The 26,086-nt window shown below is 47.6% G+C and overlaps 1 protein-coding gene across 1 annotated transcript; it reads right to left on the reverse strand.

Annotated features, from left to right (window-relative positions):
• Positions 1 to 627: 627 nt before the first annotated feature.
• On the reverse strand, positions 628 to 5,643 carry HOXB9 (homeobox B9). Its single transcript, XM_009899913.1, has 2 exons — positions 5,136 to 5,643; positions 628 to 863 (listed from the first exon to the last, which is right to left on the reverse strand). The coding sequence occupies exons 1-2, from the start codon at positions 5,641 to 5,643 to the stop codon at positions 628 to 630; spliced, it is 744 nt and encodes a 247-aa protein (XP_009898215.1).
• Positions 5,644 to 26,086: the final 20,443 nt, after the last annotated feature.

Below are 26,086 nucleotides of genomic sequence, written 5' to 3' on the forward strand. Positions count from 1 at the left end.
TGAAGGGGTGCGAGTGCGCCGGGGTGTTGTTGAGTGTGGTAGAGAGTCATTGTCCTTACGTGGGTAAAGAAAGACAGAGAAGTTTGGGAAGGCAGGGGGATTGGGACAGGATTGGTTCGGGGATTTTTTTTTGTTGTGTGTGGCTACTTTTGTTTGCCGTCTTGCTTTCCGTGGAGAAAAGGCAAGCAGGGAAAGCTGCTGCTCGGACAGGAGCCTGGGTTACGCTGTAGGGAGAAGAAAAGGGGGGAAAAAAAGCCCCAAAAAAGGGGGGGGAGGGAATAAAAAAAAAGGAAATAAGAGAAACAAAACCCAGCATGTGTCCCCAAAAAGGAGCTGCAGTTTTGGCTAAGTTGCCTCCCGTGTGGCAACACTAGGAGGATTATTAAACAGATAATACTAAGCAACATCTCCCTTGCAAAAGGTGGAGATGGGAAACAGGGAGGGTTGGGGTTTTTTTTTGTTTCCCCCCTTGTGTTTAGGGGATGTGGCAGCTCTAACGTGGGGGCGTGCGGCCGCGAAGGCTGGGACCTTGTAGAAGGGGGAAAGAAAGGAGGGAAGGGGTTTGGGGGAGCGGGATGCTGCTGCTTTTTCTGCCTTTTTTTGTTTGTTTGTTTGTTTGTTTGTTTTTCATTCTTTGCCCTGTTCCTTGTTCATTTTCTTCATTTTCATCCTTCGGTTCTGAAACCAGATTTTGACTTGTCTCTCACTCAGGTTGAGGAGTCTGGCCACTTCGTGTCTACGGTCCCTCGTCAGGTACATATTGAATAAAAACTCCTTCTCTAGTTCCAGGGTCTGGTATTTGGTGTAAGGGCATCGTTTTTTCCTGGAGGAACGGGCGTGAAGCCAGCTGGCAGCTGGGTTGGCTGGAAAGAAAAGCACCAAGATCAATAGGATTGCAGCTTGGAGTGTTTCTTCTCAGAAGGTTTTAATCATGCCCTCAAATATTAAAATTATACACACGCATATGAGCCCCCGCGTGGAAAAAAAACAGCCACACCACCCAAGACCAAACCAAACACAACAAAACGCTCCCTGCCAGAGAAATGAGCAGCAGAGGCCGTGTGAAAGTCCCGAAGGATCACACAGTGTAGACTGGGGAGGGGACTGCTCCCCAGATCCCGCCGCACAATCCCCCTTCTCCTCCCCCCCCCCCCCCCCCCATCACCTCCAGAGGGTGTGCTGGGGGGAGCTGGGTCCTGCTGGGCTGTGAGGGTCTGTAGGCACAGGCTGTGTGTTCGTGCGTGCCCTGGCTGCGTGCCTGGGCACGCACACGTTTGCACACCCGTGCCTGTGCACACTCAAGCTCCTGCACATGCTTGTCTGCGCACACACACACGCTCGCGCACGTGGGTGTTCACGCACACACGGTTTTATCCTCAGCCGTGCCTGTGGGCACCCTTGTCCGTGCCCACGCACGTTCCTGTGCACCCCCGTGCCTGTGGACACGCATGCTCGAATGCACACGCATGTTTCCACGCTCACACGTGTCTGTGGGCACGCTCATGGTCAGGCGCACACCCGCGTCTGTGCGCACACGTGTTCCCACGCACACCCACGCCTGTGGGCACACGTTTCTGTGCTCCCCCGCGTCTGTGGGCACCCGTGTCTGTGCACACACACGTTGCTGTGCTCACACGTGTCTGTGGGCTCCCGTGTCTGTGCACACACACGTTGCTGTGCTCCCCCGTGTCTGGGCACATGTATGTGTGGGTGCACACACGCCACTGGCAGACCTCCCCCAACTCTTTCTGCAGCTCGGGAGCTCCATCCAGGCCAGGTAAACACCCACAAGCGCTCCTAGCTTTGCATACCGCCCATCTGCACGTTACGCACCATATATACAAAGAAACTAACTCAAAAATGAGATATTTCTTCGCCTTTTCCTTTTTTCCCCCCCCTCCCTTCCTTCCCAGGCTTGTTTTCCCACGTGGCTCCAGATTTACTCCCCTCAACCCATCTCGCAGGGAAAGAGCAAGGAGAGGAGGTCTGGAGGAACCTTTCATAAATCCTGCTCGCTTTTCGCCCCCCTCTTTCTTTTGGTTGCTGTGTGGCATGAAAACGCTCTCGATACAATAAACATCCTCTGAGGATTGGCTGGACCCTGTTGTTGGGGGGGATCTGGACAGTGTTAGCCGGAGACATGGACATTTGCAGGGCTGCAAATGCAGCCGAAAAAATAAATAACAGGCTGCCCATAACCCTCGCGTGGGGGAGAAGTTACGTGGGAATCTTTTGGCAAAGGGATATTTCAGGAATTATGTCTGTTCGAGGGGGGATTGAGGAGGGGGTGGAGGGGAGAAAGAGACATTTTAGGAGCAGAAACCACCCCCACCAGACACCGGAGTGGTGAAGGTCGCACCCAAAGGTGAAGTGGGTTTAGGGTAAATAATGAAGCATTTACTAATCACATGCAAATATTGTCTGAGCGTGTGGGAGCTGAGAGGAGGGGGGGAAGGAGTGAAAAAGAAAGGCTCTGGACTGACCACGTATTTCTATTTTATTTCCTCTGCTTCCTCTGAAATTATGACCGAAGCCATAAACCTTTACACCAATTAAATGGACCGTTATAAATATATCTATATTTCTACATATAGATATACACACACACACACACACACGTCCCTGGCCCCCTCCCCCCTCAGAACGTTTCCCCTCTCCACAAAATGAGATATATGGAAGATTTTGAAGAGGAATCATCCGCTTAATCTTCCCCTCCTAAGTCCTGCCCTCTCCCAAATTTGCACGGCTATTTCCTCAAACGTAATTGACTTGATCTAATATGCAGAATTAAATATTAAAGAGGAAGAAAAAGCTGTTAATAATTGATACTGTTAATCCTGCAGCCCAGCCTTTTAATGGCAGTGGAGGGGTTTGCTCCACAGTGGATTTTTTTTTCCTTCCTTATTTTTTTTTGGGGGGGAAAAGGGGGGAAGTTAATTTTTGGTCGTATTTGGGCTCGTTTAAATAGAAGCTGTTTTTAAAACGCTTTCATCTATTCACTCTGCACCAATCCCCGAGCAGAGAAGCGAATGGGAAGAGATTCTGGCACATGTTTTCCTTAAAATCCAACAAATAAACGAGCGGATCCCAGTGCCATGCACAGGGCGGGGATTCATTATTAAGAAATACTTGGGCGAAGGGGGTGGGGGTGGGGGACCCAAAAACCAAGCACAAACCCCAAACCACTCAAAAACCCCAACAACAAAACCCCACAGACGAAAAAGGCAGAAGGATAAAGTCAGGGAAATTGGTGGGAGGACTTAACGGCAAAGCGGCTCCGTCTTCCAACCCCTGGCATCCTCTCAAACTTCAACCCAAATTAAACTATTCTTTAAAAGAAAATACTCCTCGTAACCACACGGCATAGAAACCACACAGCATCCTCTTTGCGCGGGTCCCTGCACTTCAGAACTTAATAACATTTTCTCGGGCAAGAATTTTGTTAATTATACTTATTATTTTTAACACGCATAGAGATATCCTCAATTTCAGGGACGCTGAGCAGAGAACCTGGATATCTCACTCTCTCCAATCATTCACCTCACGGTCGCAGTTTGTTCTGGATCTCTGCCCAGTACAATAGAGCGAGGACTTTTCTTTTTGTCTCCTCTGCGTGTGCAAGTTAAAGGATAAGGAAAACAAGAAATGTCACCATAACATCCTGCACAAGGAGAGGAGGAAATGATGAGGAGCAAGAATACGCAGTGTTTTTTTAATCCGAGGGTGGCAATCGCTTGCTGCTGCTGGGGGTAGGGGGGGTAGGGGAAGGGGTGGCTGGCTGAGGGGTGTGTGTGGGGGTGCTGTTAAAAAATAGAAGTCAATTCAAGGGGAAAAAGAATGACTCTGTCAGGGAGTCCTGCATAGTTCTACCCTCGGCAAGGGGCTGCTCCGCTGGCAGTTTCTAAAACTTGGGGGTTTCACTGCAAAATCTTGACCGTGGTGGGGTGGTTGAAGCCAAGTTTTGACTCCTGCTCGAGCTCTGCTTTTACCTTTCAGATGCTCACCAGGTACCAGCCGGATCGGTACGAGGTGAAAGCACTGGGTTTTGTGGTTGGTTTTTTTTGTTTGTTTCTTATTCCAACTCCACTACATTCTCATTATTCTCGCTATTCTCACCGTTATAACCATTATTATTAATAATTGCCTTATTAAGAGCAGTGTGGATAGCGTTAATAAATATTTTCTAAGCGGATGATTATTTTTTAACCTATATTTAAGGGGGAGGGAAGAAAAAAAAAAAAAAAAAGACAAGCCAGCTCGCCGATAAAGCCCATGCTGAAGTTTAACTGTTTCCCCATTCTGGCTACATTACAAATAAAAGCTAATTAAGTTGGAAGCAACACCCTCCTCCCCCCCTCTCCCTCCCTCCTTGTTTTGTTTTGTTGGGTTTTTTAACTAGGAAGAAGCGTGGCTTTGAAATATTCATCCCCTGAACCGTTGCATTTCATAAGCAGTCGCAAAAACACATTTTAACACCCAAACACGAGGAATAAACACAAACATCACCACCACGAGCCGGAGCCGGGAATAGAGCGCGGGGAGGGGGGGGACACGACGACACACCGAGCCTGCCCCCGCGGCTACCGGGGACCCCGGGCACGGCAAAGCCCCCGCTGCTCTTTACTTTCCCCCACATGAACTTTTCCTCCTTAATTTCTCCTCTTTCGGCCCCCCCCCCCCCCGCCCCTTCTTCTCCCTCCACCTCCGCTCCTCTTTCCCCCACCTTTCGCCCCGACATTCCCTGCCTCCCCCCTCCCCGTCCTTTCCCTTCCTTTCCCCACCGCCCGCACCCGCGCAGATTTACTCCCGCTTACTAAACTGGTCTCTGCTGCCGGAGCCAGCGACTCTGTAGCAAAGAGGATGCCTCTCCAGCTTTTGTCCGCTCTGGACTCTCTTTAAGCTCAGAGGCAGCGCTCATTTTTATTTTTATTTTTATTTACCGGCAGAAACAATGCCGCCACCCCCCCTCCCCTTCCTCCTCCTCCTCCTCCCCTCCCCACCTCTCCCCTTAGGTTGGCATCAGCAAGCTGAGACTTTTCTTTAAGCCCTGATTTTAAACTTTACGCAGCATTGTCCCCTTTTATTGCACCTCCTCCAGCTTTTATACTGTTTACTTCCTCACTTTTATAACTTACTTTGATCTGTCCTGTCTTTGTCTTCGCTTCCTTCACAAACTTTATTGTCCTCGAAGCTGGGCCTTTGATTGGAAACGATCCCTTCCCTTCCAGCAGAAGTTTCTAAATTGTACTCCTGTGTTCCCTGTTTATGGACATCCCCGGGTCGGCCCAGCAGCGGTTCTGCCTTAACAGATCCCTGCCCAGGGAGGTTCTCTGCTCTGGGTACTGGATCCAGCCAGCTCCGGAGATACCTGCTATCAGATGGGACGCTTTGATGTTGAATATATGGATGGTAGACGGCAGGAAGGGTACCAGAAGAATGTGGATTCAAAGGAGTCCAGGAAGCGCTGAAAACTGGAGGTTTTGGTTGAAAACTACAGGAGGGGAATTCTAGATGCTCATTGTGCCCAGCTTGCCTGGAACTCGTATATTGCCCAGATGAAAATTTAGCTGAAGGCGAATCTTCACTTTCGTGACTTATAATAGAGTCGACATAATAATTGCTAAGAGTCCCAGAAATGGACATTCTCAGACATCATACAAAGCACGGTTCAATGAAGGGAAAAAAAAAAAAAAAGAGAGGAAAAAAAAAAGAAGAAAGGAACAAAAAAAAAAAAAAAGAGAAAGAAATAAAAAAAGAAGCAGCAGCATAAAAAAAAATCCCAATAAAATATAAATATATATATATATATATATAGGACAGATCTAGATTTGTACTCTACCCCCTTTCTCCAACTTCCCAGCCAACAAAGTACAGTTGGGCTGCTGTGTTGTGAGCTCCCAGCAAAATGATTGGTCAAACTTTTTTCGTGTGCCTGATAAAGCGTCAGTCTCGGCGTAAATCAATCGAAGCCGAGGGGGCTGCGCTGCGCTGTCATCCGCCCTTTGCATTCCATATCAAGGATGGATTGTTTTATGTTTATGCAATGTTGCAAAACGTCAGGAGTTTCGGGGGGGGGGGGGGGGGGAAGGCCTGGGGGAGGGGGGGAAAAAAAGAAAGGGGGGGGGGGGGAAGAAAAGGAAAGGAAAGAATAAACGCCACACCAAAAGGGTAGAACCGAGCCTTAATATCCCTTCCTAGGTTTGCTCCCGAAATATTAAGGAATTGTGAGGGGGCGGGGGGGGAGGGGGGGGGGGTCAGGAAAAGAGGGGAGGGGGTGGATTAATTTTTCTTTTCTTTCATTCTTTCTTTCTTTCTTTATCTCTTTTTTTTTTTTTTCTTGTTGTTGGGTGTAAAGATGCTGATGTGCTCGCTTTGCCTTTAATAACCGTCATGGGGGTAGAGAGATAAAAGCTATTCTTTGCCACTCGGGCTCTAGAGTACAATAGTAACAAAAAAAAACCACCCGGAGAATAAGTACAAACCGACACCCCCACGCGCACCCCACACCCCCCCCTCCACTGAGATTTCATATCCATACATATGTGTGCGTGCAGACATATGGGTAAACACACACGTACATGCCTGGGTGTGGGGGTTTTTTTTTAGGGGGGAAAAAAGGCGAATCTAGGTAACAAGCACGGTGGGGAGGGTGTGATAAATAATTAACCAGCCGGGATGGGAAAAAATGGGTTGTTAACATAAGAAAATGACGGGTTTGGTAATGCCATGGACGTGGCACCCCAACTTTGCCCAGCAAACCGCCTCCCTGCATCCAAATTCTTCCTCAGACTCAATGCTGTATAAATGATATATATATATATGCTATATATGTTGCATATATATAAAAATATCTTTAAAATATCTCTGCACATGAGCACATGTTGTTGTGTTTAGAAGGAGGAGAGGGATGGGGCGGGGGGGGGGGGAGCGATAATCTCAGGGTCTCTTTTGCTTGGGTTAAAATTCTTTTCCCACATTGCTGAAATCAGAAGCCTTCATTTAACTTTACAAGGCCAGTAAAAGAGAGCGAGGCACTGATCCGGCTTTGTTACCGAATGCCTTCGACTTGTGATGGTTAAATAGTTTAATAAAACTTACATTAGCTTTCTTTGATTTTTATAGCCTTGAATTTATTGCCTGTGGAAAAGAAAGGGGGGGGGGGGTAAGGGGAAAAAAAAAAAAAGAGAGAGGAATCCCTCGCGTTTTCAGCCGTGTCCCCCCCCTGGCTCGCACCTCACATGTATGTGCCCACGGTGCGTGTCAAACAACACCACCACCCCCCCCCATCACCCCTTCCCCGCTTCCATTTTCCGTCTGTTTTCCCAAACCCGACGATTTCGGGTGGTTTTCCTTCCACCGATGCGAATGATTGACACGAAATGGGGGGGGGGAGGAGGGTTGAGGAGTGCGGGGAGAAATCATCGCGGCTTCCAACCCAAAGGATGGGGGGGAGAAGCGGGGTCGGTTTGCCCAAGTTCTGGTGATGATAAATCCGTTTATTGCAAAAAGGGTTCGACGGTGTCGTAAATGCTGCTTAAGGGAAAGGTGCTCTCGGTGATGACGGCAAAAATGTTTCTCTGGACTTCAGCTGTAACAGTCTGGATCAATTTGCCTCTTTTAATCTATTACCCCTCTGCCCTTCTTCTCCCTTCTCACCCCAACACTGAAGGATATTTAAAGTGAAGGGCAAAGAGATTTCTAGGAATGATAAATCATCGTGATTCCTTCCTGAAGTATACAGGGATGGAAGGCAATAATAAGAGGCTAATAATAACATTGAGGGGTGCTAATAACTGCTTGAAATGAAGGAAGACTATATTCTGCCTTCTCCCTGGCTGCGGGAGGGGGTTTGTGTGTCCATATGTCCCTGTCTACACGAAACGGATGTGGGAAATAGCTATCAGAGGTGGTTTACTGATGCTAGAAGATTATGAAGGCGCTTCCAAACCTTGAGCCAAAGCCTCAGATTAACTCTTGTTCTCCTAAAAGGTGGTTTTCCATCAGCATCCGACTCGCAGCCTGTAAGAGGGACACTCTTCCTCATGTCCAGCACCAGAGCTCCTCTTAAATGAGGCGAAATTAGGAAGCTGTCCGGTTTAATTTAAAAATAAAACACTCGAGCAGGTCAGGGTGATGGGCATGGAAAGCCAGAGTTTAACGCCCGAGGTCAGATTTACTTTTCATTTTTGCAGCCATCAGGGTAGCAAAAACCCCCCAAAACGGCTCAACCCCTTCCCTGGCTTGGAGGATCAGATGCAGTCTGCAAGCTCCAGCCAAGGTGAGGTTTGAGGAGATGGTTTGGGAGCCCTCTCCAGCCTCTGGGCTAAGCCAGCCGAGGGTAAATGTCACCAGGTGAGTACTCCCCACCGTTCTGTCAACTCTCCTCTCCTTTCCGGGACGGGGGGGTTAATCCAAAGTAACTCCACTTCACCCCTTTCGCGTTTAAACTGGTGAAGGTGTAGAAATCCCCCTGCCAACGGAGCAGCGTGGAGCAGGATCGCTCCTCTCTCCAGCGCATCCCCGGTGAACGGGGCTGGTGTGAAACGAGGAGGGAAAATTCCTGGTTTTCCCCAACTTTTCACATTTCTATCTCCCTTTATCCTTTGTTTTATTTTCTTCTTTCCCCGCTTCCCTCCTCTCTCCTCCTTTTAACTTTCTTCAGAGCCGAGGAGGTTTTGAAATGAACAGACCCTGTGTCATCAGAGGTGAAATAGGAGCTGGTTGCTCACGTTGTCATATTTCAAGGCTTTACTGCCTTTCAGAAATGATTTTGGGAAATCAGCCTGTTTCACAAGAGACTCGGAGGGACTCTGCAAACGTTAGGAGGGCTCGGGATAAGGGAAAGGGCTGATTTAAGAGTGTCGGGGAGCTGAAACTCGCTCGGAGGATGGAAATGTGTTTATACAACTGATGGATAAACAGCCGTGCTGGTAACAGGGTGTTGAGTAAGTCGAGATGAAATTATTGAACGTTAATTGAAGCAAAACACCTGTTCTCTGCTCGCCAGATAGATTGGCCGTGTCTTACCTGCAATAAATATATTCTTGGGGAAAAAAAAATAATCCTGGTGCGCCTCCTATAAATAATGATGAACTATGTCAGCATCTGAGTATATAATTTTCTGTAGTATATAAATTTTAACCAAGAAAGACTCTTTGGAGTGTGGCTGGAAGGTAGAAAGCGAAGCTTTCCAGGTCCCCAGTGAATGGAAACCTCACAAGTAGATCTGCAAAACCCATTTGTTTTTGCTCCTCTGGAGGTTTCCGCTTGTTCAGTAGTTTATTTTTTAATCCATATCCCCCATAGCTCATCTCCTTGTATCTTTTTTTTTTTGTTGGTTTTGTCTGAGAGAGGCTTAAGGCAAACGACAGCTTCACCCCGGGTCTGCCTGCCTGGGGAGAGCACATCGAGGAGGGCTGCCCGCTCCGGGTGACACTATTGAGGCGTTAAGATTTTTAAGCCCTAAATAGAACCCATCAGAAAACGCATGAAAAGCTCGTCTGTTAGGGGGGGAAATAAATAAATAACTAAAAATCTCGGAGAAGGAAAAGTCAAGGAGAAAGTGACCTCGGAGCAGAGCCTTGAAGTCTAACAGCTTGAATCTTTGGGAGAAGGGAGGCAGGATGTGTGATTTTTTTGCTCGGTTTGCAAACTAGATTAATGTTAGATATGGGATTGTTGTGAGCTGCTAAAGGGAAGTGGAACTGGAAATAGTTATTACCCAAAAAAAAAAGGGAGGGGAGGGAGGGGGGAGAAAAGTAAGAAAATAAAAGTAAGTCCAAAGTGGAAACTTTTTCCTGCTTTCAGAATCAGCGCCAAGTGGATTTGGCTCTGAGGGGAAAAGTGGGAGTGAGGGAAAAAAATTGGGAGGACTGTCAGCTTGTAATGGAAAGCCAGAGGCTTCTGAACCCAGATACTGTTTATAAATAATCTTTATTGTTTGTGGGGCGAAGGAATCATTTCCAAACAGTGCTTTGAAATGCACAACTGCCAAAATCCATCCTCAGCGAGCAGCTCTTGGCGTTGGCATTTCTCAGCTGAAAACAACCAAATATCTAATCTTTTCAGAAAATACAGATAGCAAGTCCCTGCAACCACCACTTTTTATTGACGTATAAGTTCTGGGATCAGAAATGGGGGGGGGAAAAAATATGAGGATGATCCATTTCATACCGCAAGCACATTTAACCACTTTTAAAAGGCGGTTGTTACTATTTATTAGAACTGGCACCTTCTTCCAGTTGATTTTGCCCCTTTATTACTGAACTGAGAAGGTGGAGGAGTCCTGGGGATGTGGGGCTTTCCCCCGGACAGGGTAGGATGGGTGTTTTGGGTGGGGGTCACGGAGATTTTTATATCCAGAGGCCGACACAGCCCCAACCCGGGGTCTAGCTTGCGTTGCTTTGGGCGTTTTTGCTTCTTAGATTTAGCTTTGGGAGGCGATAAGGATAAGCTAAGAGAGGATAAAAGCTGAGAGTGAACTTCATGGCTATGGAGAGTCTGGAGACCAGATTCTGAGATAATCCAACCTTCAAAGGGCTGAGAGAGTTTATTTTAGGCGGTATAAACCATCCCGAAATTATGCTAATGATAACAATAATAGCGATAATAACACAACAAGAAGGGAATAACTTTCGTTTGGTTGTTGGTTGGTTTGGGGTTTGTTTGTTTGTTTGCTTTAAGAGTCACAAAACCAGGAATAAAACCTCACCCTAAAGCACCCATCATTCCTGAAGGAGACATTTAGGCAGGTCTAAGAGGTTATGAAAGGAACTTCAGTCGCAAATCTTTCCATTAAAAAAAAAACAACAACACGAAAAGGCAATAAGAAAATAAAATCCCTCCTGGAGAATAAAACTTCTACACACACCCCCCTCCAAAAAAAAAAGGGGGAGGGGGGGAGGTGGGGGTGGGGAGAGGGGAAAAGAAAAAGTGAATTAAGTTTCTGTAGCCTTAAAGCTCAAGGATCTACCTTTGCCATTTCCTGTGCTAGCTCAGTTTGAATGCTGCCGTCTGTTAAAAATCCGTAAGTGGTGAGGAGGGAGGGAGGAGGAAGGCGCTGGGGGGTGAGCAGGGAGGCGGTGTGTGTGGGGGGGTAGAATTCCTTGTCTGAAGAGAAGCAAAAACAAGTTACACATGTGGGCAATTTTCCAAGGACCGAAAGCATACTCTGGCTAAAAAAAAAAAAAAAAAGAAAGAAAATAATAATAAAAAAACCCGCCCCGATTTCAAACGAGGTTTATAATCTCAGCAGTTAATAAAGCATTTAGGTCCCCTGTAAAATAAAAGCGTCTGTGCATTTGAAAAGGGAAACTGGAAAGAGAGAAAGTTAAATAAAGTTGGATTGTTGTTCAGGGACCCACATTCTGGCTACTGGACTCCTTCCCTCCCCTCCTCCTTTGCATCTCTCCTTGAAATAATATTCAACGTCCATGGAATAACTTGGGCGCCTGCCTCTCTGCCAAGGGTTTTACACCCCGGGAGCTGCTGTGGGCTCTTCCCAGCTCTATTTTGGGGGCACCACGATATAACTGGACCCCCCTCCTTTCCCACCTCCCCAAAATAAGTAAGTGTCCAAATTGCGTTAGTCTGGGAGGAAGGGAAATAACAACCCGTGGTGGTGAGAAATCTGTCGCTCCCACTCAAGGCAAGGGAAGAGGGTGGGAAAAGAGCAGCACAGGTACGGGGATGAAGTTGAGATTGAATTGTTTCCATGAAACCCCAGTAAAATAGGGGGGTGGGGGGGTGGGGGGGTGGGATTGTATTTCCCAACAATAAGCTCTTTTTACCACACTTTTAGCCGTAATTAAAACTCATCCCGGGTCGGGGTAGTATCAGACAGGCTGGACTCTGGCAGGAGAGTAACTTAGGAGATGGAGGGGGGGGGGTGGTGGTGGTGGAATTTGTTGCGTTAAGCGCAGTTGCTCGTTGCCTGGAAGCGCGGAAATGTGCAGCAAAATGTCGCAAACCAGGCAATTCCTGCGTGGAGGAGAGTTTTGGCTTTAGCCATCCCCACACAGCTGCTTCTGCAGGTAAGGTCGCTCTTATCTTTCTAATTTGGAAGGAAAAATAAAATAGGGAAAAAGGAAAGAGAGGGAAGAGAGACAAACCGCTGCCGAGGCAGCTGTGGGACAGGCAGGACACCCCGACACCACACCCCCCCCCCCCGCCTTTTTCCCACTCCAACCTCCTCTCCCTTCTCCTTCCTCTCTAAAGACCCTTCCTCCTTAAAAATCTTTGGGGAAATGAGCCCCAATTCCCGTTTTCAAGCAGCTAATAGAAGACACCCCCCCGCGGGCCTGATTCTGATCTTTCCCAGTTCTCTATCCTCCATTCTCCTCCCTGGTTCTTGTTTCCTCTATTTACGTGGTTAGGAGGGAGATCAAAATCAGCAGCCCAGACATTTACAAGGCAGGTTAGTGGTTGCCTATGGGGACATTATTACCGAATAGTTTATGATTAACTTTCCCAGATTGTCCTTTTCCGTTTAAGGGCTTTGAATTAGGGCACAAGCAGCACGTTGTTTCTAAAGGATGGAGTCACAGGGGCTTGTGAGTTGGGTCGAAAACTCCCGAGTTATTTTCCGCTGTTTGACTTTCCCTCTCCTCCCCTTGCTCGGCTGTTTGTTTTTTAGGCGAGATCGGCACTACGCCGACAAGAAGCACCAGTTTCGGGAATAAAGCACACACCAGTTTAAAAGCCAGACATGGTTTTGGTTTGTTTGTTTTCGTTTGCTTTTAACACTCCGAGTAGAGGGGGGAAAAACCCACCAAAGCACCAAAAAAAAACCACCCAACCAACAACCAACCAGTCAAACCCCAACAACCACAACAATCTGAAATCTAAGAAAGAAAAAGGGGGGGGGGAATAAAAAAAAGGGGGGGGAAAGTAGCAGCAGATGGTGAGTTAGACCTTGGATATGGTATTAAAGTTTAATTCCTCCAACCTCAGAGGGAGATCCAGTCCCAGGCTTGTTTAGCCGTGGCCTGGATCATGCAAAACTTGGGTTTATGCGGATTTGAAACAGCAGTGCAGGGAAAATTGCTTTCACAAGCAGACTGCTCGCCCAGACACACAGACAAAAAAAAAAAACCACCCAACAACGACGGGCTTCCAGTTTGTGGAAGGTGGGGATGGGTGGACTTCACCCACGCACGCACTCTGTCACGCTCAGCATTCCACACTCCCTCTTTCTGCCCCGTCTTTTATCGTTTTAAATGTTTATTTTACTTTTAATCACCGCATTCCCCCCATGCAACGTGCTGGGGATGCGGAGGAAGGATGTGGTGAAACTCTTGCGGGCACTTCTGACACCGCCTAAACCTGGGGGTTTGGGGATTGTTTTCTTTTTTTCTCGGGGGAACTTCGCCCAGCTCCCTCTGAAGATGTTCTGTGTGATCCACTTACAGATCAACGCCCAGCCGTGAGCATCAGACGCGCATCACCAGACTGCGGCTTGGCGTTTAGCAGCCTCTAACAGCTCGGACATGTTTCCTATGAGCTTCTCGGTGACTTAATATTCAAGCCTGGATTGACTTAAATCCGGCATTTTTTCCTTTCGCGGGAGGTAAAAGAAAAAAAATCTTTTCCACAGAGATCCTTTTTTTTCCATCCTGCTCCCTCTAGACATTCCCAGCCCAAAGGAAAAAAAAACCAAAAACGAAGGGCTGCAGGAATGGTCAGCGGGGCCTTTAATAAAGTTATGTTATTAATGGGAATAATTAAAACCCTGAGCTGCACACGGTGCTTTCGTGGTCCCTACACCCACTCGTTACCCTTTACACGGAGGTGTGGAGCCCAGCTACTAAAACAAGACTCACTTCAGCCTCTTTAGAGCTCTGAGCATAATTATCGGTGAATATTTTAATGCCAGGCACAAAGTTTATTGCGCACACCGAGGGGTTTGCTAACTGGGACTGCTGGTCGCTGGGGAGAGGGGGGTTCAGCCTTGGAAAGAGCGGGGGGGTTGTTCAGCCTCAGAATGGAGCTGCAGCCTAATTAGATCTTTAATAAGCTCTTGATTATTCGGGGCGTGACTGCGTTGTCTCGCAAAAGGTCCCTGAAACGGGGATTTAAACAAAGAAAAACCACCACCACCTCCTCCACCACCACCCCCCCTTCCTACCCCGGCGGTGCCTAAGGCTGGGGCCCGGTGGTAACTGAGCGGGGCTTCGGGAGGGGGGCACAGCCCAGTGGCTCCACGCCCGGTACCGATGTAGGTCAAGGGATGGAGCTGGGGAGAAACAGGGATGTCAACCCCTCTGCACTCGGTACCAGTGTGGAGCAGGGGAGGATACAGGATGCCAGTGCCTCCATGCCAGGTACCGGTGAGGGCCAGGGGATGGAGTAACAGGGGGGAAATACAGGCATGCCAACCCCTCCATGCCCAGTAGCGGTGAAGAGCAGGGGATCGAGCAGGGGGAATACCAGCCCCTCTGTTCTTGGTACCTGTGAAGATTAGGGGTTGGACCAGGGGGGTACACAGATACCAGCTCCTAAGCACCCAGTACCAGTGAGGGTCAGGGGATGAGGCAGGAAGGGGTTACAGGGATGCCAGCCCCTCTGCTCGGTAACGGTGAGGGTCAGGGGATGAAGCGGGGTGAGGGATACAAGGATGACAACCCCTCCGGTAGCGGTGCGAGCCAAAGGAGGGGATAGAGGGACAGGGGTGGGATACGTATTCCATCCCCTCCACACCCGGTACCAGTGTGGGTCAAGGGATGGACAGGGGATGAAACAGGAATGCCAGCCCCTCTGCCCGGTACCGATGCGGTCTCAGAGGTGGACCGGGGTCTGGTACCGGTATGAGGCAACAGATCCAGAGTGATAGCAATGTGGGGTGGGATACAGGGATGCCAGCCTTTTACCCCCATCTTTCCCGGGGTAAGCTACCCTCAGCAAACAAACCCGAGGAGGATAACTGGAGTAAATCAGGTAGTTTGATGTTCTTGTGTTTAAAATTAAAAGCCCAACAACATGAAACTACCTAATTCACAGAGCAGTTCTAGTTCAGCCTTGGGTCAAAGGCTAAAATTCCCAAGAAAGGCGCCTGGGCGGCCATTTTGTTTGACATCATCTGCAATCTGAACTTTTATAATAGAAAACAGTTGCTAGGAAACAAAAGCAACAAAAGGATCTTTTCAGAGACGAAATAAAACCCCTCGGATTGCACGAAATGACTATTCAAATGATTTCCTATGTTACAGTGTCTGGAGCGGATCCCTCCTGCAGGACCTTACAAATAGTTTACAAATAGACCAGAGGAAACAGTAAAATGCTATTGACTTTGAGAAACAAGCGATTATCTCAGCTATAAAAAAACACAAAAAAAATAGAGAAAACAACAACCAAAAAAAATAAAAATCCCAAAGTTCTTCCCCCTGCCTCTTCTGGGAAAAGAGAGTTTAAAGTGTTTCCGATATGAAGCTGATTTATCAAGACTCCATATAAAAATGCTATTACCAGAGTTTGTAGTTATATATTTTGTTAGTTGGTAGCTAAACCTGTAACTTTCCGCAGAGAATGGAGTTAAAGTAAAGATCCACGGGGGGAAAAAAAAGGCAATTAATCCATATTCTCCTCCCCTGGAAGCAAGTATGTGGTGATTCATTTAAAGAAAAAGAAAGCAACAAACCGAGATGGAGAAAGGAATAAACCTTCAAGAAATAAACCTTCAAGAAATAAACCTTCGAGAATATATCAATCAATTAAAGAGGGGGGAAAAAAAAAGTCATCGTGACTACTTTATGGGTGTAAACAGCGACACAGAGCAACTTATTGTGTGTTTTCCTCCTTTCAACGTCCTCCCCGAGCCGTGTGTTATAAAATAATGAGGGAAGGGGGGTGTTTGTTTGATAAAAAGGAGAATTAAAGCCGAGGAGAGGGGCCGGGAAGCGGCCAAGCCCCGAGGGCTTTGCTGAGCTGCGAGTAACTTCCGCGGGGGAAGTTTGGCAGCTAAAAAAAGGCCCCAAAACTGCCATGTAGCAAATAATAATAATTAATAAGAAATGGCCCGACGTGGCCAGCCCTTCGCACGGGGCCACAAAACATGTTTAGATGTACTTATTTATAGATTTATGATACAAAGGCGGCGTCTTACCTTGTAAGATGAGGGAGGGGGGGTTTGTCCTCGAGTGGATTAAACAACCAAACGGGGTGGGGAAAAAGAAATAATAAAGGTTGGAAAGACAATAGATAGAGATAGCCCCGTCCCTGAAAATAAAAGGGCGACTTTAGGGGAGTTTAAAAGTTCATTGCGGAAACAAATCCCAGGAGATGCGTGGAGGAGCCAGCAACCCGACTATAAGTTAGCTTCATTTCACGTGAAAAGCCTTTAAAAGCCTGGATGGGACGGTATATAAATCTATTGTACCGGAAATACAATAAAACTTAGCCATGTTGTTGAACTTCAAACAGTTTACACCAGGTCGGGGGGGGGGGAGGGAGACGGGGCGGAATCTGAAAACAAACAAACAACCCCACGAAGAACAGCCCCCGAAAGGAAAAACAAAAAGCAACAAAGAAAACCCCTCAAATAAACAACCAAACAATAACCAAACGACCAACATCCCAAACAGCCATTTGAAAGAGAAAGGAAGTGTGTGTGAGGAGGGGAAAGTTGTTTGTCTGTTTGTTTGAGGGGTGGTGGTGGGGAATATTTTGAGGGAGGAATATTGAGAGTCTGGGTGCGAGGTTAGAGTTAGGGAGGAAAACGTCGTCAGATTCCACATTTTATTTGGGTATGGAAAAATAAACTGAAATCAGTATGGATTTCTCTATTGCTTAACAATTCGTGATCTCTCTCTCTCTCTTTTTTTTTCTTTGATAGGCAAATATAGGCAGGGTGGAACTTAAATCAGACCTGGGGAGGGAAAGAACTTCGTTTACTCTCCAACTTATCTCTTAGCTTGCTGCTAAACTTAATTATATTTACACCCACAGTATTACATACCTCTAGTACATACATGATAGTGTCTGCAGACCTGCATGCACACAATCTGCTCTATGTACCACACATACTAACTTCTAAATTTATCGAACACTTTGTGTTTCCTACAAAGAGGATTCAAACAACCCCACTCCAGCTCCTCTGCTTTACTTGTTCTTTCCGTGCCAATGTAATTTGTAAAGCAAAAGTCGTGCTCACACTTGAACTCGTCCTCCTAAAAGCTCCGTTTGTCAACCAAAACAGGCAAGAGGGATATATTTTAACAGAGCTTTCACTACTACAGCTCGAAAATGGAGCGGACCCCCACTCTTAAACAGCAGATTGGAAGCATAAATAAAGCCAAGCACTCAAGATAAGCGTGGAAAAGCAAAACTTGCATTAAATGTGCCATTTAATTCCACGATTAGGTTTAAAATAAATAACAGTAAAGGGGAGGAAACAAGAGAGACTAGGGAACGAGAAAAAGAACCCCAAATCGAAGTACTGCATTAAATGTGCCATCTAATTCCATGATTAGGTTTAAAATAAATAATAGTAAAGGAGGAGGGGGGGAAAGAGGAAAAAAAAGAAGATAAACTAGAAAAATAACCCCAAATCTAAGTAGGTGATGTATTAGGTTTAATTCTCGAGGGTTGGAAATGACTTTTAAAGGTAATGGGATTAATTTTATACATTTTCGTTGCTTGTTTTTTAACCCTTCTGGCCGTTTGCTAAAGTTTCCAGAGACAAATTCAGACGTCAAAGACAAGTTAGGGGCTTTTAGGCAGTAAATGGACGCCGTGGCTGTAAGATAACTTCTACTTGGCAGGGAAATAAGTGCTGAAATAATTAAGAGGCCGGGATGGGAGGGATTTTGAGTGTCTGCTTGAGCATGCAGCAGTAAATGTATGGATTTGTGTACATCTCCATCTCACACCCCCCCCCACCCCACGGACACTTGCATAATTGAAGAACCTATTACAGCTCATCCCAAGGAAATAGCCCTGAATCTCCAGATCGCATTACGCTGGGGGGTTGGTTTTGGTGTGTGACTTAGTCAGATCCTCACAAAGCGCTATTTTTTGTATTAAAATATGGTTATAGCAGCTGGCTTCCACAGTTCCCATTCATCAGTTTTAGCCTCTGGGAGTATTCGGTGTCCGCTCCTTAGGAGTCATGTGGATATTCCCAAGCAAGAGCACGTTACAACCGGGAGCTGCTTGTGGTATTTATAGGGAAAAAGATGTTTAAAAATGGCCTTAAAACCTTTCCTCCTTCCCTCCCTCTCCACATGGTTGTCTGGATGCGAGTGGGAAACAGCTCGGTGTAGGTCTTTCCCCCCACCCCATTCCCCGCTCTTTCTCCCCTCTATCCATCAGACCAAAGCACAGAAAACCCCTCGCTGTGATATTTCTTAACCACCCGCTGCAAACACCAAAAAAAACCATCTATTTTTAATGTGAATTCTTGAATCACGAGCAGCTCCGGTAATAATCAGCATTAAAAATAAATAATAAAAATAGAGGAATAAATAAGAAATATCATCCCTCCGCTGCCCGGGGCTGTGTTTAACGCTCATCCCCAGGGGGAGAGAGGGATGGATATGCGGTAGGATGGGAACCGGGTGGCCCCGGAGCTCAGCTCCAGGAGCTCGGCTCCCGGTGCCGGCGGCCTCGGGGCGGCGCTCGCTGGCCGGGACCTTGCCCGGACCGCAGCGCTCTGAGCACGGCCAGGCTCCTTGGAGCAGCTTTTGTACTTCTGCCGAGGAGAAGAAGAATATTTTCCCCTGTTTTTGTTGGTGGTGGTGGTTTGGATTCCTTTTATTATTTATTTATTTAATAACTATTCTGTCTATCTATCTATCTACCTACCTATATATCTATTTATTTATCTCTGAGACCAGGGCAAAGCAAAGCTACAAAAGAGCTTTGGAATAATAATAAAAAGAAATCAATCCAAATACCATTCCTGCCCCAAAACATATTAATACACAATTTAACCCTGCCCGACCAAACCACATTTCTCTGAACCCACACACAATGACCCATACAAGGAGTTTTGCTACTTCACTAATTCCAGGTGGATAGAGGAATGTGAGGAACACGACCCCGAGTAGGGGTGACCTGGGATGGGGAAGGGGGGGTTGTCCCTTCAGGGATGGGTTGGCATGAAAGCGAACAGCGGATCTCTTCCCCACTGCAGCTCCGGGTTGTCGAGGGGCCAGAAAGATCCCAAAGCTAGGGGTCCTGCCCTGACGTGAGGAGCAAAACCGCATCATGTGCCACCTAAACCACGGCCAAGACACTGCTACTTGTTGCTGCTGAAAAGAAAAGTTTTTCTTCGGCGCAAGGAAGACACGAGTGGGTGAAACGGGAGCCCGTTGGAGCCTCAGGACCCGGCTTCCTGCCCTCCCCGTCGGGGCTGGGCTGGAGGATTTGCTCTGCCACCTTCGAGTCCTTCCCTCCACCCTCCAAAATCACAGTACATGGAGGCTCACGTTCAGGAAGATCCGGAGCCCCTGATTTTATAGACTAACCCCACAATTAGACAGAGTCATTAGAGCGAGCCAGGGAAACCCCAAGGAATAATTCACTTGTGTTCCCGCAGAGCCCCTTTCCCTCTGCACCCACTCCTGAGGAATGTAGGGATGCAAACTCTGCAAAACCTCAGGCTTAGAACCAGAAATCCAGGTTAAAAACGTTTATTTCATTCCTTTGGTTAATTAAAAAAAACCCTCAGCTCCAGTTAATAGGAAAACTCCAATTAACGGGAGAAAAAAATCCAATTAATTTAGGGAAGCAAACTGCAGAACCTCAGGTTCAGAACCAGAGTTCAGGTTAAAATTGCTCCCTTCACTGCTCCAGTTAATTCCAAAAATCAGATTAATAGGAAAACTCCAATTAATGGGACCCACACACCCCACACCCCCCCACCCAATTAATGTGGAAAAACCTCCAATTACCAAAGTTTGAACAAGTCGTTTATGGATCCATCCAACCCATTCGGCTTTACTGCATTAAACCTCTCATTTTGCCAAGACCACTCCAGGTCCCACAGCTCAGGCAAGGATTTATTTTGCCCAGTCACAGCCTCCTGACAGCAGAACGGTCCTAAAACTCTTCATTTTAATAATCTGTTGCTTGTTTACTTCTTTTTTTGTATTTTTTTAAGGAACTCTTTCCATCCCTGCATTTCAGATTATTCTTTGATTCACTTAGTTTATAACTCAGTGATTTATTCGTTTATAATTCTATGGCTCTATAATTCTATGATGATTCGATTATTTTATGATTCTATCATTCCATTTATGTACTTCTATGACTCTATATTTACACGATTCTATATTTCTGTGTCTCTGTAATTCTATGTCTCTAATTCTGTAGAATTCTATGACTGTATTTATATGACTCTATAATTCTATGACTGTATTTATATGACTCTATAATCCTATGACTCTACAATTCTATGTCTCTATACTTCTATGACTCTATATTCCTATGCCTCTATATTCCTATGCCTCTCTAATTCTATGCCTCTCCAATTCTACGCCTCTATCACTCCACGATTTTTGACTCACACCTCAACCTTGGCAAGAATTTTACATCGGAACAACAAAAAGAGGACCAAACCCTCCCCCTCCCCAATATCGATCAAAATTCTCTGCAAATGAGCACCAGTCCAAACCCCCAAATCCTCCATTTGTTGCTACTCCATCCGTTTGCTGGGGAATTCAATTAAACTCGGCTACCTTCAATTATTACCAGCAGCCCTCTGTCCCGGAGCCTTTAATAGGTTTCTTCTGTGTTGTGGTTTTTGGGTTTGGTTTGGTTTGGTATTTCCCACCCCCCCCACCCCCTCCCCTTCTACATTGTTATTAGAAATCCATAAAATCAGGGGAGGGACAGGAAATTAAATGCAAAGGTACCTCATTACGGCACAAGTGCTTTTTCCTACCTCTGCATCGCTGCGGATGGACGCGAGTTGGATGCAGACGGAGAAGAAAACACATGGAGGCATGCAAAAGTTGAGTCCCCTTCAGCAAAGTGGACTTGGCAATCCGGCCGAAATGACCTTTCCGAGTCTAGCAAGCAGCTTCATTCCCATCCCAATGGAGATTCAGCGGAGAAGAGGGCAGTGGGGGGGGAAAAAAACACCCAACCAACACCAAAAACCAAAAAAAGGAGGGAGAAAAGAAAAATCCTGCGAAGGGCCGAGCCACGTAAGTAGGAAGCGTGGGTTGGGTTGTTATTATGATTATTTTAAACTAAGTGTGAGGTGGGAGAGGATGAAATAGGGAGGGAGGGGGGGTTATTCCAAAAGGTTTTTCTCCCAGCCTTTGAGCCAAGCAGGATTTCTCGGAGCGGAGCTGAGCTGATGCTACGACGCGGCTGCTTCCAATTCCCGGGTCCATGGGCGCAGGTTTTAGTCAAACAGAGAAATAAAAAACAAAGTGATACTGCTCATGATGAAGAGGCGGACTAACGGTTGTAAAAGAATTAGTCAAAATTCCCAGCAGAAAAAAAAAACGCGAGGGTGGAGAAAGGTGTGCGGGGGGTGTGTGTGCGTGGAGGGTGGGAGCAGCGCGGCTTTGCCTCCGATCTCTGTTTTAAAATGGAATTCCAGTTGTTTGGTGTGTTGTTTTTTTTTTAGAAGAGAGAGCCTGAAATTATGGTGCCGACATAAAGAAGAGGGAAAAGAAGAAAAATCTCGCTCATCCAGAGAGCCAAACATCTGCAGCTGATGCGGAGGATAAAGTAATTTCGGGAAGCTACACGTGGGAAATTCTAAGTCCAACAGGAAATCTGCCTCCCTCCGAAGCCAACCCTCACTTACCTGTCTGTGCTTTTCCTCTCTCTCGGCTTATATGTATATATATTAAGCAAACCCTTCTCCTCCTCAAAACCAACAGAGAAAGCAGGACTTTAGGGCAGCCCCTCTCCTGCAGCATCCTTCCCCACCCCCCCACTCCGCTCCGAGCCACTTGTTACAGCCCAGCAAACCTTCCACCGCTCCAGTTGATCTCATTCTCATTTTTCCAAGGTGTTATTATTATTATTTTTTCTAATCCTAGAGACTCCTTCTGGTTGAACCTTAGCCTGCCTTGAGAGCCAGGGTGCTGTAAATTAATTTTTAACCAAAGGAGTCATTGTGTTAGAAAAGGGGGGGGGGGGGGGGGAACAACCCAACCCCAACCAACCCACCTTCCCTCCCTCTGTCTAGACAAAATCAATGTTTTGACGGCAAACTGCAGGCTTTCTCTGCTCCTCCCTAATCCCTGCTTGTTTGCCTTTTCTTTTCTTTCCCTTTCTACTACAAAGCAGGGGAGGGGAGGTTAATTTTTATTGATTTGGTTGGTTTTTTACCCACCTTCGGCGTCTGCTGCTGGTTTAGCATCTTTAGATCTGGCTAAAGATGGAGCATCCTGCCGCCCAAAAAAAAAAAAAATCCCAGCAAAAATATACCCAAAAAGGACTTTATCTTCTCTTTTACTCCCTTAAGAAGTCTCCAGCACAACGAGCGCCCCAAAATTCCCCTCTGCAGCGTGCGGGGGACCCCAGGACCTGCAGAGTCGGTGGGTAAAGCCGCTCTCCAGCGTGGACCCCCCCCCCACCTCTCCCAGAGCTGGGGGGGGGGGGGATGGCAGGACGGTCCAGCCTCGCTTCCCAGGCAGAATTCCTCGTCTGTGCCACGAGAGGGGGGACACATGGGGGTGGACAGGGCTCTTCTGGCAACACACACGCACCCTAGATGGGGTGGAAGGGAGACGGCAGGACCCGCAGCTCTGGCTGCGGGCTGCCCATCTCCATTCCCAAAGGAGGTGCGCGCCGGCAGGGATGGGGGAAGCACATCCTTCCCCCCCCTCACCCCCCCCCCCCCGCCCTTGCAATAGTAGAGGGCAGGCAAGGAGGAGAGGCAACAGGGAGCGAGTCGCTGCCGAGGGAAAGAGCGAGCTGGGGCGTTGTAAAAGATTTGAAAAAAAAAGAAGATATTTTGGGGTAAGGGGAGGGCGGGGGTGGAGGAGGGGAAGGAGGTGTCTGATGATGGACTTATCTGTTAGAAAACGCGTCTGCAGGCGAGCTCACCAATCCGGGGCGGCCGAGCCCATCCCCTGCTGTCAGTTTGGATGGGAAACTTCACTGCTTTGCAGAGGAGGGGAGCGGGGGTGGGTGGCTGGGTGTGCGGATGTATTTTTTGATATAAAGACCTGAAGATCCGGCCGGCTTTCCCCTCGCCCCTCCCTTCCCGACCACTTTGCTCACACCTCTATTTCCAGCCTCCCCATTTTTGGAGCGGTGGGATGTTTGGGGAAAGCTGCGGAGGCGAAGGCGGGGAGCTCGTGGCTGTGCCAAGGGATGAAAACCCATCCCAGAAAGAAAAGAATAGAGAGGAGAAAGAGTCCTGCGGGGAGCCGTTGTCCAGCCACCCCGCAACTGAACCTGGCCTTTGCAAGCTGGGCCAGAAGCTTTTGCCTCCTTGCCGTGCACCTTGACTGCTAAGTGCAAAACAAGGAGGGGAAATTAAATGTAATTTATCAAACTATGTGTATCTAATGTTATATATTAAATATTAGATCTATTAAATATTAAGTGTTATATATTCAACCTTAAATGTATTTTTAGGGAAGGGAGGACTTGCCGACGCCGAAACTCAAGGAGGGATGAGCTGGAAGGTGACATGGAACACCCTAAAATCCCAGGCACCCTTTTCCCATCCTCCTCCTACTCGGTCTTAGGGGTGCTCCATGTCACCTCCCACGATCCTGGAGGCCAAACCAGAGCTGGGGTGGGCCTGGGGTCTGCCTACACGACTTGCTGGGGGGCAACAAGCAAAGCTGCCCTTCCCCCCAACCCCGAATATCCCTGTGAATGCTCCGACTCAACCACCGTCTTTTTCCGACCCACTCCTTCGGGAATTCAAGTTCTTGGCCGGTGGCTGGATGGGAACCCTCCTCTTGGGCTGGCAAAATGGGACTGCAGAGGGAATTCTCCCTAGTTTGGGATATGCTTGAGGACATGGTGAGCTCAGAGGAAAACTGGGTTTCCCAGGAAGATGGCTCCCACCCCGGTTTCTCTCCTGTTATTTATTTATTTTATTATCCCTCCCCTCCCCCCAGCTAGAATTTGGATTCATCCAACAAGGATGAAATAAATCCCCGGCTGCATTTAATAATCAGCGCCAATTAATTCGGCCTCTGTCTTTAAGAGAAATGATCAGTTTGTGGCGCAATCCTCATTGCAAAGAAGGAAAGAAACCAACTCCCAACAGCACCGGAGGGTTCCCGCTGGTTCCCGAGACACCATTTACAAATCGGCTGGGACCAAGAACACTGAGAAAAGGGGAAATTCGGTTTTTCAATAGGATCTATTATCCATTTCCCTCCCCCCTCCTCTTCAGACAATCAGCCTGCGGGGATGGAGTCTTGTTGGGAATCTATTCAAGCTTAGGAGAGATATTTGCACCGTCTGGGTGTATATGCGCCACACAGTCTCAAAAATATTGAATTAGTCGGATTTAAGTAGCTGATAAGGGGCAATAATGGGGAAAATAGCAACAACAGCAACAATAATAATAATAGTAAATAAGGAGGGCCGAGATTTTACATCTTTTAGCAACCGTAATTATGAACCAAAACTTCAAAAAAGAGCCCAAACCAAGCATATTCTATAAAACAACCGAGGGAGGAAGAGAGGGAACACATTTCCAAGAGCTTGGAGCCCCGACGGGGATTCTGCCCCCTTCCCAGTCCCGACGCTTCCCGTCCCCGGCCGGGACTGACCTCGAGCAGGACTCCGCACTTCTCCGTGAGCTGTGAAACTGGGACATTTCCCCCCGTTTCATCTCTTATTTTTCCCCCTCTCATCTCCTACTCCAGAAGGTTCTCCACTTTGCACAACGGACCTTCGCGCAGAGTCCTTAATTTAAAAGGACTTAATTAAAGGCCTTTTTCTCTCCCAGGGTCTGATTCCTTACTGCCGGCCCTCGGGGGTGTATGTGGGGAAACTTGTCCCTTCAGCCTCATTCCCTCCTCTTCCCCCCAGGGACCAAAGTCCAGACCCGCTTTGCACATTGATCCTGCGCTCCAAAGGGTCACCCGTGGGTGCTTCCAGCAACCGGTGGGGGACAAAATCAGCTGTGGGGCCCTGCTGCAGCCCCGGCCCGGCTCCGTGCACTTGCTCCGGTGTTGTTACCGGCTCCCGTCGAGGAACCGGGGAATGGCAAGGATAAATGGGAGCCACACTTGTAAAGGGGAAATCCCATATCGATTTTTCATTTGGATATCTTAACTAAAATGTGTATTTGAGGGTCTTTTCTATTTTTTAGCAAAAACCCCGTGGTCTGTCGGTAAAAAAAAATGCGATGGAAAAAGGCAGCCGGATCCCAGTGGAAATCTGGGAAGAGGACAGCGGATGTGACCAGCCCTTGGAAAAGACCCTCGACCCTCTCGAGAGGTTTTCTCTATTCGAAGGATGACAAATGGAGCTGGGAGAGCTGGAGAGGGTCAGGGCTTCATCTCCACCCGGGAGAAGCCCCTGAAGGACCTGGACTAAATCCATGGGGGAAGGAAGTTTGCTCCTTTTGACTCCGGGACAAATCCTGAACCATCTCTTCTCCCCTTATTTTCAGCTCTGTCCCCTCCTCACCCTGACTGGGTTTACTAAATCCCCTTCATTTTCGGGTTACACTGAGTCCCCGAGGCTACGACTTGTGCGGATGCCTGAAGGCAGAGGGGACACAGTGATGCAAATCAGAAGAGAAACACCCCCGAATCTCTGCCTCCCCAAGTTTACTGCTGGCAAGTTTTAACTTGCTTCGCTAGCGGTGCTGGAGGTGACCAAGCACCCCGGTTCCGATCGGGTCCAGCCGAGCATGGAGCACCCCTGCTGATATCCCTTGTGTCCCCGGTTCATAATGAAACTTTCCTCGTAAAAGTCACTTTACATCCCCTGAGCTTAAAAACTACCAGGTAACAACTTTTTTTTTTATGACCTGGCTCCCACGACATGGTTTTATTTCATTCCTTAACTCAACTCTCCATCCCTTTTCTCTCCTGGTTGCCTTTCCCACAAGAGATCCCTCCGGATTTAGGATGAATTTAAACGCTCAAACCTTACAACAAGAGCTGATTCACGACCTGGCTTGAAACCGCGGGATTTTCAG

Source organism: Dryobates pubescens, chromosome 36 (assembly GCF_014839835.1).
Source record: "Dryobates pubescens isolate bDryPub1 chromosome 36, bDryPub1.pri, whole genome shotgun sequence".
In the NCBI taxonomy this organism is placed as follows: Eukaryota; Metazoa; Chordata; class Aves; order Piciformes; family Picidae; genus Dryobates; species Dryobates pubescens.

Coding starts and splice junctions, on each gene's coding strand:
- HOXB9 (XM_009899913.1), bottom strand. CDS start 5,643: ATGTCCATTTCTGGGACTCTTAGCAATTATTATGTCGACTCTATTATA. Junction 864..5,135: donor CAAAGACAGGACAGATCAAA/GTAAGTTATAAA, acceptor TTTTCTTTCCAG/CCAACCCAGCTGCCAGCTGG.